At 41.4% G+C, this 12973-nt stretch overlaps 1 protein-coding gene across 6 annotated transcripts in view; it reads left to right on the top strand.

Moving 5' to 3' along the window:
• The window catches only part of KCNT1 (potassium sodium-activated channel subfamily T member 1), a 659112-nt gene that overhangs the window by 608539 nt on the left and 37600 nt on the right, over window positions 1–12973 (top strand). For all 6 annotated transcript variants that reach the window (XM_082263648.1, XM_082263649.1, XM_082263652.1 and 3 more), the window contains 5 exons: window positions 2618–2752; window positions 4039–4150; window positions 5892–5993; window positions 9307–9390; window positions 10608–10736. In XM_082263648.1, coding sequence (XP_082119774.1) covers window positions 2618–2752; window positions 4039–4150; window positions 5892–5993; window positions 9307–9390; window positions 10608–10736 — 562 coding nt within the window. The remainder of the gene's footprint in view (window positions 1–2617; window positions 2753–4038; window positions 4151–5891; window positions 5994–9306; window positions 9391–10607; window positions 10737–12973) is intronic.

Genomic DNA, 12973 nt, shown 5'->3' on the forward strand with positions numbered 1-12973 from the left:
TTTTCTACTGAATAAGCTGCACTGTCATTAACTTGATATCTTTGAAGGGTGCATAGGTGTGCATTCGTACTGAAGTTGTCCGATACAATTTGACCTTGCTGCTGACTTACTGCATATGTGCAGCAACAAAGAGGGTGGGCTTTACCTCCCACACACCACACATATGCATCCATGGGATTCAGAGCTTTCTGCACTAAGAGCATGCTTACTGCAGGCTCCCAGCACAGTGGGCAAGCTGTCAAAGTCAGCTCTCTGTCCATATTAATGATCGGGAGCCCACAGGACAGCCAATCACAGTGACCATGTGATCAGCCAATGCTTCCTGTCCCCTGGTGTACAGACCCTAATAAAAGGACACCAGGGCTGAAAGGGGTTAAATATTTGCATTTCTATCTTAGGAAATAATATAACAGTGTTTCTTTATTAAATTTCTATTAGGCCTCTTGCACACTGCAGCTTAAAAAAGCTCAGTACAGCTTTTTTTTTTTTCTGAGCTAAAATACAGCCCATTCATTGTAATGTGCCTATGCACACAGGCGCGTAAATGAGCGCCGTGTATTCTTCAGTTAGAACAAAATAGAAAAATCTGCATTTTTGAACAGTAATCTACGCCTAATGCGCGCAAATACGCGCAATTGCGCACAAATGAGCTAACACAAACATATTGTTCTGAAAAATGCTAATTTGCATATTCTACAAAAACGCGAGAATACATTTGAGCAAAAAGACGCGAATTTGCGCGAACGCAAACTTCACAAAGTTAGAAACTTCTTGTATAAAAACAATGCAAGTGTACAGGAGGTTTTCCTTAAAGGGGATATAAAGCCTTTTAAGTGATTTATTGGACATGCATGTGAAAGAAAACTGCTAGATGTGAATAATTATTTTATGTATGTTAATAATTGAAAGACTTTATAGAAACCACACACTGCTCCAGGTGGAAATGCCTTCAAAAAATCCTCACAGTAACAGGACAGGTGCAGGGTACAGGCTCAACGTGCAAGCCATATAGAACAAAAAGTGTGTCTGGACAGCCGCACTCCAATGCAAATATTTATTGAGAAGAGGATAAAATACCACAGCATACAGAGGTACGGATCAAAGACAGCTGACGCGTTTCACACTACTAACAGTGCTTAACCACTTAAGCCCCGGAAGATTTTACCCCCTTCCTGACCAGGGGGTATTTTGCGATTCGGCACTGCGTGACTTTAACGGACAATTGCGCGGTCGCGCGACGCTGTACCTAAACGAATTTGACGTTCTTTTTTTCCCACAAACAGAGCTTTCTTTTGGCGGTATTTGATCACCTGTGCGATTTTTTTGATCTCGCGCTATAAACAAAAAAAGAGCGTCAATTTTGCAAAAATAACAATATTTTTCACATTTTTTTATATGAAATTCCCCCCAAAAAAAAAGTAAAAATCAAAATTTTTTTAAATTTTCGGCCAATTTGTTTTATGCTACATATGTTTGGTAAAAAAAATCGCAAAAAGCGTATTTTGATTGGTTTGCGCAAAAGTTATCGCGTTTACTAACAAAGGGAAAGATTTTTGTCATTTTTGTTGTTTTTTTTTTTTAACGCGTAATGGCGGCGATCTGCGTTTTTTTTTGCGGTACTGCGACATTGCGGCGGACAGATCGGACCCTTGACTGACATTTTTGACACTTTTGGGGTTACCAGTGACATTTCTACAGTAATCAGTGCTATATATATGCACTGTTACTGTAAAAATACACTGGCAGTGAAGGGGTTAACTTTATTTGAGAGGGAGGGGCTGTGTGTGTCCCTAGGGGCGTGATTCTAACTGTGATTGGCTGTGGCTTGAGGTGTAGTTACACTGATCAACGGTTCTACATAGTAGAACCGTATGATAAGTGTTTCTACACAGGGAGAACTGACAGGCAGCTTGTTTACACAAGCTGCCTGCCTTTCTCCCTCTCCCCCGCCGATCGCCGAGTGACCAGCGGACATCGGGTCCGCCGGTCACACACGCGGGGGGATACGTGACCGCGCGGGAGCGCGCCGCCGGCGGCGCGCGCTCGCTCCCCAGACCCTCCCAGGCTAGTGACGTACCGATACGTCACTCTGCCTGTGAGGGGCTGACCGCCGCAGTATATAGTCGTGCGGCGGTTGGCAAGCGGTTAATCATAGCTATTTGCATTGGAGAGCGGATGTCCAGACACACTTTTTGTTCTATAATTTAAATACTTTGTTTATGTATAACGTGTAATCTATGAACATGGAGGCAGCCAGATTTACTCATTACATATGCAGCTTCTACTTCCTACTTTGCAATGCTACCCAACAGTTCTTTCCTACTACATGGTCGGCACCATAGATAAGTAGGTTTGTTTATTAGTGCGCTTTAAATCATTTGTCAGTAGTTCTTTCTTTCCAACTTCTTTCCTTGTGGCTGATATTGGAGCAACTGTTCAAAGACTAACAGAGTCATTGTATTGAGCCATAGATTTCTCCCTCTAGTGGCCAATCTACAAATCTCAAAATGTAATGTTGCAAGAAAAATATGGAAGCATGTGAAAGACGCTTAAAAATGACAAACATTGCAAAAACAACACAAAACTCCAAATGGAATGAACTTTCTGTCTTTCTCAGTCTGGATAATTTGCTGCAGTGTGGAATCATCTACGCAGACAATTTGGTGGTGGTAGACAAGGAGAGCACCATGAGCGCAGAAGAGGATTACATGGCGGATGCCAAGACGATCGTTAACGTGCAGACTATGTTCAGGTAAGATAAGGTGGCTGCTCCTTTCCCTAGCTACCATATCATTTAGATCGGGGATCCTCAAACTACAGCCCTCCAGCTGTTGCAGAACTACACATCTCATGAGGCATTGTAAAACTCTAGAATGCACAGACATGACTAGGCATGATGGGAATTGTAGTCCCTGAATAACTGGAGGGCCATAGTTTGAAGACTTGATTTAGATGCTCTTCATTCAGCATTTGTGCACAGCCTGCCCTTTCTGATAATTTAAGTACTAAATATCCAATCCCTCTGCTGGCTTCCCATTGCCCAACACAAAAAATTCAAAACACTATGGCCCCTTTTACATGTGCTGTCCATTTGTCTTTTTTTTCATTCATCCCTTGACGGATGAAAAACAGACTTCAATGTATCTCTATGGAAAACATTTTTCATCCACATCTGCCATCATCCGTTTTTTAAACGGATCAAAGCTCTATTTTTCTTTTGTTAAAAAAACGGATCGGATGAAAAACAGTTGTACTGATGAAAAACTGATGAGCACTGATAAAAACCTGATGAAAAACCGATGAATACTTTATCCATATTGAAGTGAACTGATAAAACAAACGATCCGCATGTGTAAAAGGGGCATAATAATAACATACAAAGACATTTACAATCTTCCCCTGAGCTGCATCACCAATCTTGTCTCCAAATATCAACCAAACCATCCTCTCCGCTCCTCTCAAGACCTCCTGCTGTCTAGCTCCCTTGTTTCTTCCTCCCATGCTCGTCTCCAGAACTTCTCCAGAGCCTCTCCCATCCTCTGTAACTCACCACCCCCCCAATCTGTCTTGTTATCTCCTACTCTGTCCACTTTTAGACAATCCCTGAAAACTCATCTCTACAGGGATGCCTATCCTGCCCTCATCTAAAAACAGAATCCTCTACTTCCCGCATTAGTTCATCCCTTACAGTTACTACCCTTTGTTTCACCAGCCCCTGCCTATTAGATTGTAAGCTCACATGAGCAGGGACCTCCTAACCCTCTTGTATTGAATTGTATTGTTGCTGTATTGTCTCCCTTTATATTTTTTTTAATTGTAAAGTGCTGTGCAAACTGTTGGCGCTATATAAATCCTGTATAATAATAAAAATAATAAAAATATTTCATTGTGGGCTGTGTATACTGGTGGCATCAGATAGGAAAAGTAGCACAGTTTGTTTTTCTTATCTACTGGGTCCCCTTAGCTGAAAAGGGTATTTTTGGAAAAGGTGAATTTAGCCTTTAAAGTTATGTGGCTTTTTTTGTTTGTTTTTTTCAGGCTGTTCCCCAGTCTCAGCATCACCACTGAACTAACACATCCGTCAAACATGCGCTTTATGCAATTCCGGGCAAAAGACTGCTATTCTCTTGCGCTTTCCAAGTTGGAAAAAGTAACTATGTCTACTGCTTCTATCTCTGACTTTAAATTAAAAAAGAAGGGGCCAGGAAGGATCTTTTATTCTTGAACCATGCTTTATAGATTTTTTTTTTGCCTTCGTCTGGTTCAACTATGGGTATAGGATTCTGGAGGTTTTCTATTTTTATTTGTTTTATTGGTTGAACTAGATGGATTTGTGTCTTTTTCCAAGCGGACTAAAGCTGGCCATAGATGGGTAGAATTTAGAATGAACATTCTTGGGAAGAGAATATTCTAAGAAAGATTGTTCATTTTTCTAATTAACCACATTAGGCCTGGAAGATTTACCCCCCTTCATGACCAGGCCATTTTTTGCGATACAGCACTTCGTTACTTTAACATACAATTGCACGGTTATACGACGCTGTACACTATAACATTGATGTCCTTTTTTTCCTACAAATAGAGCTTTCTTTTGGTGACATTTGATCACCTCTGCAGTTTTTACTATTTGCGCTATAAACAAACAGAGACCGACAATTTTTTAAAGAAAACTATATTTTTACTTTCTGCTATAAAAACACATCCAATAAAAAAAAATTAAAAAATCGAATTTCTTCAAAGATTTAGACCAATATGTATTCAGCTACCTGTTTTTGGTAAAAAAAAAAAAAAATCCCAATAAGCGTATATTGATTGGTTTGCGCAAAAAGTTATAGCATCTACAAACTATGGGATATTTTTGTGGAATTTTTTTTTTTTTTTTTTACTAGTAATGGCGGTGATCAGGGACTTATAGTGGGTCTTCCATATTGTAGCAGACAAATCGCATACTAAGTGACACTTTTGACACTTTTTGGGGACTAGTGACACCAATACAGTGATCAGTGCTAAAAAAATGCACTGTCACTGTACTATTGACACTGGCAGGGAAGGGGTTAACTTTAGGGGGGATCAAAGGGTTAAATGTGTCCCTAGAAAGTGCTTTCTAACTGTCAGGGGGATGCTTTAACTGTGGGAAGACAGAGATCGCTGTTCTGCCTCTCTCAGGATCGATCGGCAGGTCCCAGCAGACATCGGGTCTGCCGGACCCGCTGATTGGCTCCCTCTGTGTCCAGTTAGACCTAGAAACACGAGATGATGTACCTGTAGAAGAGCCGCCGCCCCGCAGTATATGTACAAGGGGCGGTTGGCAAGTGGTTAATAATGGGTCGAATTGACGTTCCTTTTCTACTGCAATGACAAGGAAATTTGAAGGAGCAGGATTTAAATTTTTTCTTGAATTAACACATTTCTACCAGTGTATGTGGTTTTCTTATGGTAAAGTCCATTCATTCCAAAATCAAATGTTGAAAGCACATTCAATTTTTTGAACAACAAACGAATGTTCTGAGAATTTTTATTTAAAATTCTGTCCATCTTTGGCCAGCATATCTATGTAAAATATTGACATCATCCATATCTATATTTTCACTTCCCTACACAGGTTTTGACATGAAAATGTCTGGACTTCCACTTTTATTTATTTACTTTATGTATTTTTAAAGAAATTGACATTTGTTACACAGAATACAGTGTAATAACGCGATTACAGGGTGATATGTTGTATTGTACATACCAGCTGGATCAATGGGTAGTAAAAGTTACACAATGTAATGACCATAACATAGGTTACATAATATGGTGTAATTGCAGCCTACCTGGACTTCCACTTTAATATTCATGGATGTTTGTGTTTTTCAGATCTTGTCAGATCTCTGTTTGTGTCATTACAGAAGGAACGAGAAAATGGATCCAATCTGGCATTCATGTTTCGCCTTCCATTTGCTGCTGGCCGAGTGTTTAGTATCAGCATGCTGGATACATTGTTATATCAGGTCAGTGTGTTTTTATTGTCAGACATGGTGTGCTCAGACTCAGAGGCCACTGTGTATATATCATTTCCAAGTATGGCTGCCTCTGAGGACATACTGTTCATAAATGGAAACTGTACATAGAAACATAATGACAAACGCAACTCATGCCAACTAGACTAACTTAAAAAGACTACTCATATGTATGCAAAAACTGAAATAAGGAAAAGGCCGTTGCTTGCCCTCTCTGAAAGCACCAGTTTCCTGGATGATGCTGATCAAATGTCTGCAATATTTTCTGCTTCAGATACCAGAGGGCATAATAGGTTTTCTTTTACTTCACTGGCCACATACTTCTTACAGATCAGTAACTAACAAAGTATTAAAGCCATTAGATTGGCATGATAGCCAGACAGCTAACATTTTTACAAGGCGATTGTCAGTGGCAGTGTCCACATAGATCCCAGCACTATCTGCTTTAGATCTACCATCAACTATGTAATGCAAGGGTCTGCCTGATTGGATACATCAATGAAATAGATAGGGGAGGGAGAATGGCGCACCAAGGAGCAAAAGGTCTTTAGGGAAATATTAAAAAGTCTGCTCGTTCCTAGGAGCTAGAAGTAATAGATTATGAACAAAGAGGGAGAAGAAATAGCTCCATCTAAGTATAGTACTGAAGTGGGCCCAGGACGTTCCGGACTTGGACCCGGAGGATTGGATTAATGTGTGGGAGGTCTCTTTCAAAATGCTGGTCTCTCTTAGAGATAGACTCATTCAATTTAAAATAGTCCATAGAGCCTACCTCACCCCATACCGTCTACACAAGATGCATGTCTCCCATTCCCCAGAGTGCTGGCGGTGCGGCCAGGACCCGGGTGATTTCTTTCACATTTTCTGGACCTGCCCTCATTTATCTGCATTTTGGTCCGGGGTGTTCCAAATGATTGAAAAGGTCTCTCTTGTTAAACTTCATCCCTGCCAAAGGATATGTCTCTTGGGACTGCTTGATGACCTGGTGCCCCGGGTGGCAGATCGGACATTGCTGGGTCTTCTGCTTTATTATGCCAGGAAAACCATTGTACTTCACTGGCGACGGCGATCTCCACCCACGGTACTACAGTGGAAGCTCTTAGTGAACTCGGTCCTCCCTCTCTATAAAGACACGTATGTACATAGAGGCTGCCCGAAGAAGTATGACCGGGTGTGGGCCAAATGGCTTTCTGACCCCTCCACGGCTGCAAGTGGCTGAGGCGGGTCTCGCCCTAGGGCGTCAGGGGACACTCACATCGGCCTACTCTGAGGTATCCCCCCTATGTCTCTGGAATGCAAGAAATTCTTTAATGACCCCCGGGTGGATGACGTGTCCTATGGGATGTTGGTAATTGCCCTTCATGTTGATTTTGCTGTTTTTGCTTCTCATTTGGACCCCTGCGTGGGTACCGTGCCTTATTGTCTGTAATACTGAGTAGTTTGGTTCAGTGTGAACCTTAGCACAGTGGTTTGTTGTTGTTGTTTTCTCTTTTCTTTGTTTGAAATTCAATAAAAAAGATTTAAAAAAAAAAAAAAGTATAGTACTGAAGTGAAGCATTTATAAACACATAGTAGGCAACTCACATAAGTGAGGCTTAAAAGCACCGCTCTGTGTCACCCAGGCTCCTGGGTACATCTAGGTGAAAGCATGTGGGCCTGATGAGCTGTTTTTACTGAAGACACCCAGAAATTCCTGTTCAGCATAGAACACACAGCATAAAGGCAGAGGTGACATCATTCCCACATGCTGAGGCACTGTAGGTGTGGCTATGTGTTACACGAGTTCTCTATCCTCAGGCCTAAGGCTTCGTGAACACTACATAGTTTAGGAGCTTTTGGCATTTTTTTGCTCCATAAAAGCCTATGTGTCAATGTACACATAGGCTTTTAGCAGAGTTTAGGAGCTGCTGCAGTTAGGTGAGGTTCAACTACCCTCTCCTGAATGCCAAAGAATCGTGTTTTGCATTTTCCTGCAGCCACAGTAAATTACGGCCAAGTGTACATGAAGCCTAAGGAAGGGTGTCTCCAGTGCAGCCGGCTCAGGGAGCCCACGTCGCTTCCGTCTAGTGGTACCGAGTGACACAGAGCAGTGTATACAATTTTCTAATTCAATTTCCTTTAGGTTTACATTCAACTATGTAGTGCAAGGGCCTGCCTGATTGCATACAAAGTGAAAGTGTTTAGGTTTGACCTCATAGTCTTAGATGGCATTTTTCATTTTTCCTCATTGGATAGATAGGTGTGTCCTCCTATTTTATAGTTTTGGTAAATCTAAAGGTGATTGTACATAGATTGTACAATCAGATTGTATACTGTATGGCCACTTTTAGCCCCAGTTCACACTAAATGTGGCTTTGAAATCACGCAACTTCAGCACCATTTCAAAGCCGCCATTAAGTGCAATTTCATGCACTGATGTCAATGCAAGTTGCAAGTGGAAGTCACACTGAGTTAAATGGTTCCACAGGTACTAATAGGGTGCGACCTGACATGTGTTTTTTAACTGTCAAATTGCATGACAAGTTGCACTGGTGTGAACGGGGCTTAGTCTTGTATCATGTTAGCCATTATTCAGTGCATAAAGTTTGTAGTTAAAGAGATACCTTTTATTGGCTAACTTACATTATTAAAGTTTCAAAATTTCAGGGCTTTAAAGCTGGCATATGTAATTTAGTCTGAAGAAGGGACATAAGGTCCCAAACGCTTGAATGGTGAATAACTTAAAAGAATTATCACTTCTTTTTTTTTTACATTATTCAGTTCCTAAAATGACAGAGTACTTTGACCCATCTTTCTAGGTTCCCTGTAGCGCTAACTGCAATGTTGGACAGGACCCCCCCTCCCCAGTGTAAGGCTGCCTGATACTACAGCTAGCATTCTTCATTGCGGTGCTTGCCTCAGACAAGTGCTGGGAGCTGGAGACACTGTCTCTCTAGGAAAGCAGTCATGTCCTTGCTGGCTGCAGTGTCAGACGGTCATGCCCCTTGTCCAACATCCCAGCTAGTGTATAACAGAGCATCTAGGAAGATGTACTTTTGTCCCATCGGAAACTGAATACTGTAAGAACAAAAAAAATTTAAAAAAAAGGAATTCCAAATGTCTTTTGCTGCATGCTTGTTTTCAGAAGCCAAACAAAACCAGGCACAAAGCATTTTCTAAAGGAGGTCAGGAATGGCAGCCTGCATATTTTGCTCATGACTAATGTACCTAAATTCAGATTTGTATACGTGCCTGTGTTATCACACTTATCATTTGTAGTTCTGTTCACACACACATTTATTTAAATCATTTTATCATCCCTCAGTCTTTTGTAAAGGATTATATGATCACCATTACCAGACTGCTTCTTGGGTTGGACACCACACCGGGCTCAGGTTATTTGTGTGCGGTGAGTAATGCAATATACAGTTCCTTCCTGGTCTTTGTGAGTGTTTATTGTAAGGGAGTAGGACAACCCACCATAAAGGTGGAACAAAGTGACTGAGATACCAAGGCCCACCGACACACAGCTCCTTTTCCCATTGTGGTCTGTCAGGGGTTAAAGACAGGGCTGCTGTTAGAAATCATGGGGTCCTGTACAGCCTTCCTGATGCCCCCCCCTCCCCCGGAGGTGCAGTGGAACAGCGACACTGACTTTATCCACTCATACCCCGAAAATTAAAAAAATAAATTTAAGTAAACCGAAAAGAAAAGACGTGATATATATAATAAATAAATAAATGGTGCAAGCAGCAACTTATCAATTCAAATACGATATCGTTTTTTAAAGTTGCGCTAAATTAGTAAACATTTAAAGTCTACAAGTGTATAATGATGATCCTGGTGAGTTTTACTATCATGCACCACCTTTAAGAGTGATTTTGTGTGCCAACACCACCACCAAATAGCTGCAAAACTCCCTTACCAGATTACATGGACCTCTTGTTACATAAGGTCACAAGTGCTTGTGGCTCCATGCCTAGCCAGGGCCTTTTAAACTTCAAAGGGTCTTCACTTGACTCACCACTCTCCTCAGCACAGTGTCATAGACGTTCCCCAAAATATAAAAAGCTCCACATAGTGTAAAGTCGTAGAGCTTTATTGCACAAATAAAAGTAAAGTTGCACTTACAATGTAGATGCAAATTAAGCACCTAAATTTGCATGCGTAGGTTGGCACACACACAAAAACCTGTCATTCTGTGACTCGAGGGTAACGGTGACGTCAGCGTGTCGTTCTATCCTGCGGGTTTCGTCAAAAGTTGACGCCGTCCAATTTAGCACAACTTCAAAAAATATAATTTAAGTCCTGGTAAGCAGGTGTGGTCTAGAAAATACATTTATTTATTTAGGAAGAAATGAACAATAATACTGCCCAGGGCACCCCTGTTTAGCTGATGAGGCCTGGGCCTAGTACTACAAGGCCAGTTGTACTGCCTTATCAGCAGGCTTGGTAAAGGGGCACCACTATTGTTTGGCAGATGTGGCAGCTACTGGGTAGGACAAAAGTTTATACCTTAGAGTAAAACTTTGGAAACTTGCAGCCTCATTTGCCGGTAAAGATTCTTTATTGCTTCCCACTCTGTGGATGGAACAGACTTGATGAATGTTTTTTTTGTCAATGTAGATGAAAATCACGGAGGAAGATCTGTGGATCAGAACGTATGGTCGGTTGTTTCAGAAACTTTGCTCATCCAGTGCGGAAATCCCAATTGGCATTTATAGGACTCAGTCACATATGTTTTCCACATCTGAGGTATAGAAGATGCAACCAAATCTGTTTTGTACGGAGGAGAAAACTGAGTATTATTCAGACGTGTTCAAAGAAAATGGGGCCCATCAGACACCAGCTGCCTACAAGTGTATTCCTTTCTCATGTGAAGTGATGTGTGGGAGGGGGACTAAGCTATCCCTCTGGATTACTGAAGGAGAAAGTAGGTTGTAGATGGGACCTCTGGACAACCACCAGGCTCAAGGTTTCTGCCAAGGTTGTCATGGGGATTGTTTCTGATCAACTGAAAAATTAGATATTCATACCTCCCAACATTTTGAGATGGGAACGAAGGGCCGCTATTATCAAAAGTATGTAGACATAGGCCACACCCCCTTAAGGGAGAATTATAACAAAAAAAAAAAGATTAGTTCAATGCATAAGTTCTTTTTTTTTACCACTACTATTCCTTTATACTGGCTTTTGAAATTTACAAATGCAGCAAGTTAGAAACTGGATAAAAGGTTTAGCACCGGGAAACACTTTTTGAAAGATAAATAATGCATTTTTATATACAAATATATAGATCAGACCAAAATGAGGGACAAATGAGGAGAAAAGAGGAACAGAGGGACATTATTACAAATAAGGGACGGTCCCTTGAAATCAGGGACAGCTGGAAGCTTTTCATATCAGAATAATTGTCTTCTCTACAGTGCAGAAAAGGGCAACCAAACTGATAAGAGGCATGGAGGAGCTCAGCTATGGGAATAGATGAGAGGAACTGAATTTATTCTCTCTTGAAAAGAGGTGATTAAGGGGGATATGATCAACATGTATAAATACATAAGGGGTCCATATAGTGAACTTGGTGTTGAGTTAATCTTTATAAAGTCATCACAGAGGACAAGGGGGCACCCTTTACGTCTGGGGGAAAAAAAGAGATTTCATATCAAAAATACGGAAGCTCACTAGATTATTTTAAAAAAGGCCTGGATTCTTTCCTAAATGTACTGTACATAATATAACTGGGTACTAACATTTATAGGTAAAGTTTATCAGCACTTTTTTCTCTATTGGCAAAACGCAGGTAACCCTATTCAGCCGATAATTTTTAGCGCATCCCTAGTTGATTTGTCTTTAGTCTTTAGAAGGTCATTGTGTTGAGGTTGTGTCTCATGTCAAAAAAAACATTTGTAGGTAAAGTTGACCTAGGCGGCAGTGATGGCGAACCTTGGCACTCCAGATGTTTTGGAACTTAATTTCCCATGATGCTCAACTACACTGCAGACTGCATAAGCATCATGGGAAATGTAGTTCCAAAACATCTGGGGTGCCAAGGTTTGCCATCACTGACCTAGGGAATATCTGATTGCCTCTCGGGGGATCAGGAAGGAATTTTTTTCCCCTGCTGTAGCAAATTGGATCATGCTTTGCTGGGGGTTTTTGCCTTCCTCTGGATCAACTGTGGGTATAGGATTATGTATATGGGATTGTATGCTTGTTTTTTTTTTTTTTTTTTAATTGGTTGAACTAGATGGTCTTGTGTCTTTTTTTAACCTGACTAACTATGTAACAGTTCTTCAGTTTTGTATCAAAAAAAAATAATGACACATTGCTGGAATGCTAAATCATCAAAAATCATCAAAGCTGTAAAATGTATACGAATGACTTGCATATGGCTTTGTCTCGCAACTTCAAACATGTTGTTTTTATCCTTTCTCTGGAAACAGGTACAGCTCAACCCTCACAAACCATGTCTGCTGCTTCTTCCTTTCTCATTGTCCAGTTGACTTTGTTGTATACAAAGCAGTAGCTGGTAATTAAGACTGTAGGGAGAAGGCAGCAGTGGACATTTGGAGGTTGATTTACTTAAACTGGAGTGCAAAATCTGATGCAGCTGTGCATGGTAGTCAATCCGTTTCTAACTTCAGCTTGTTAAGTTAAAGGAGAAGTACAGCCAAAGCTCGTTTGGCTGTACATCTCCCATGGATCACAGGAGTCTGTTTTGTACTCCTGTGACCCGTTTTCAGCAGAGAGCGGGCTCTAGTCTGTTCTCTGCTAACACCACAGATGTCGGTCCAGGCACCGCGTCATCACGACCATGGAGTCTGGAACCGCCAGATTTCTGGACTGACACCCGGCTCAGCCTCTCAGCGAGTCGCTGAGAGCCTGACCTGGCCGCTCCGCCCCTCCACAGCATAGCGCTCCAATGAGCGAGGAGGGAGCAGAGCAGAGAGCGGTGACTGACAATCAGCAGCTCTCTGCTCGCAGAGCTGTGA

This window comes from Pelophylax lessonae (assembly GCF_965119305.1).
Source record: "Pelophylax lessonae genome assembly, chromosome: 7".
Taxonomy (NCBI): domain Eukaryota; kingdom Metazoa; phylum Chordata; class Amphibia; order Anura; family Ranidae; genus Pelophylax; species Pelophylax lessonae.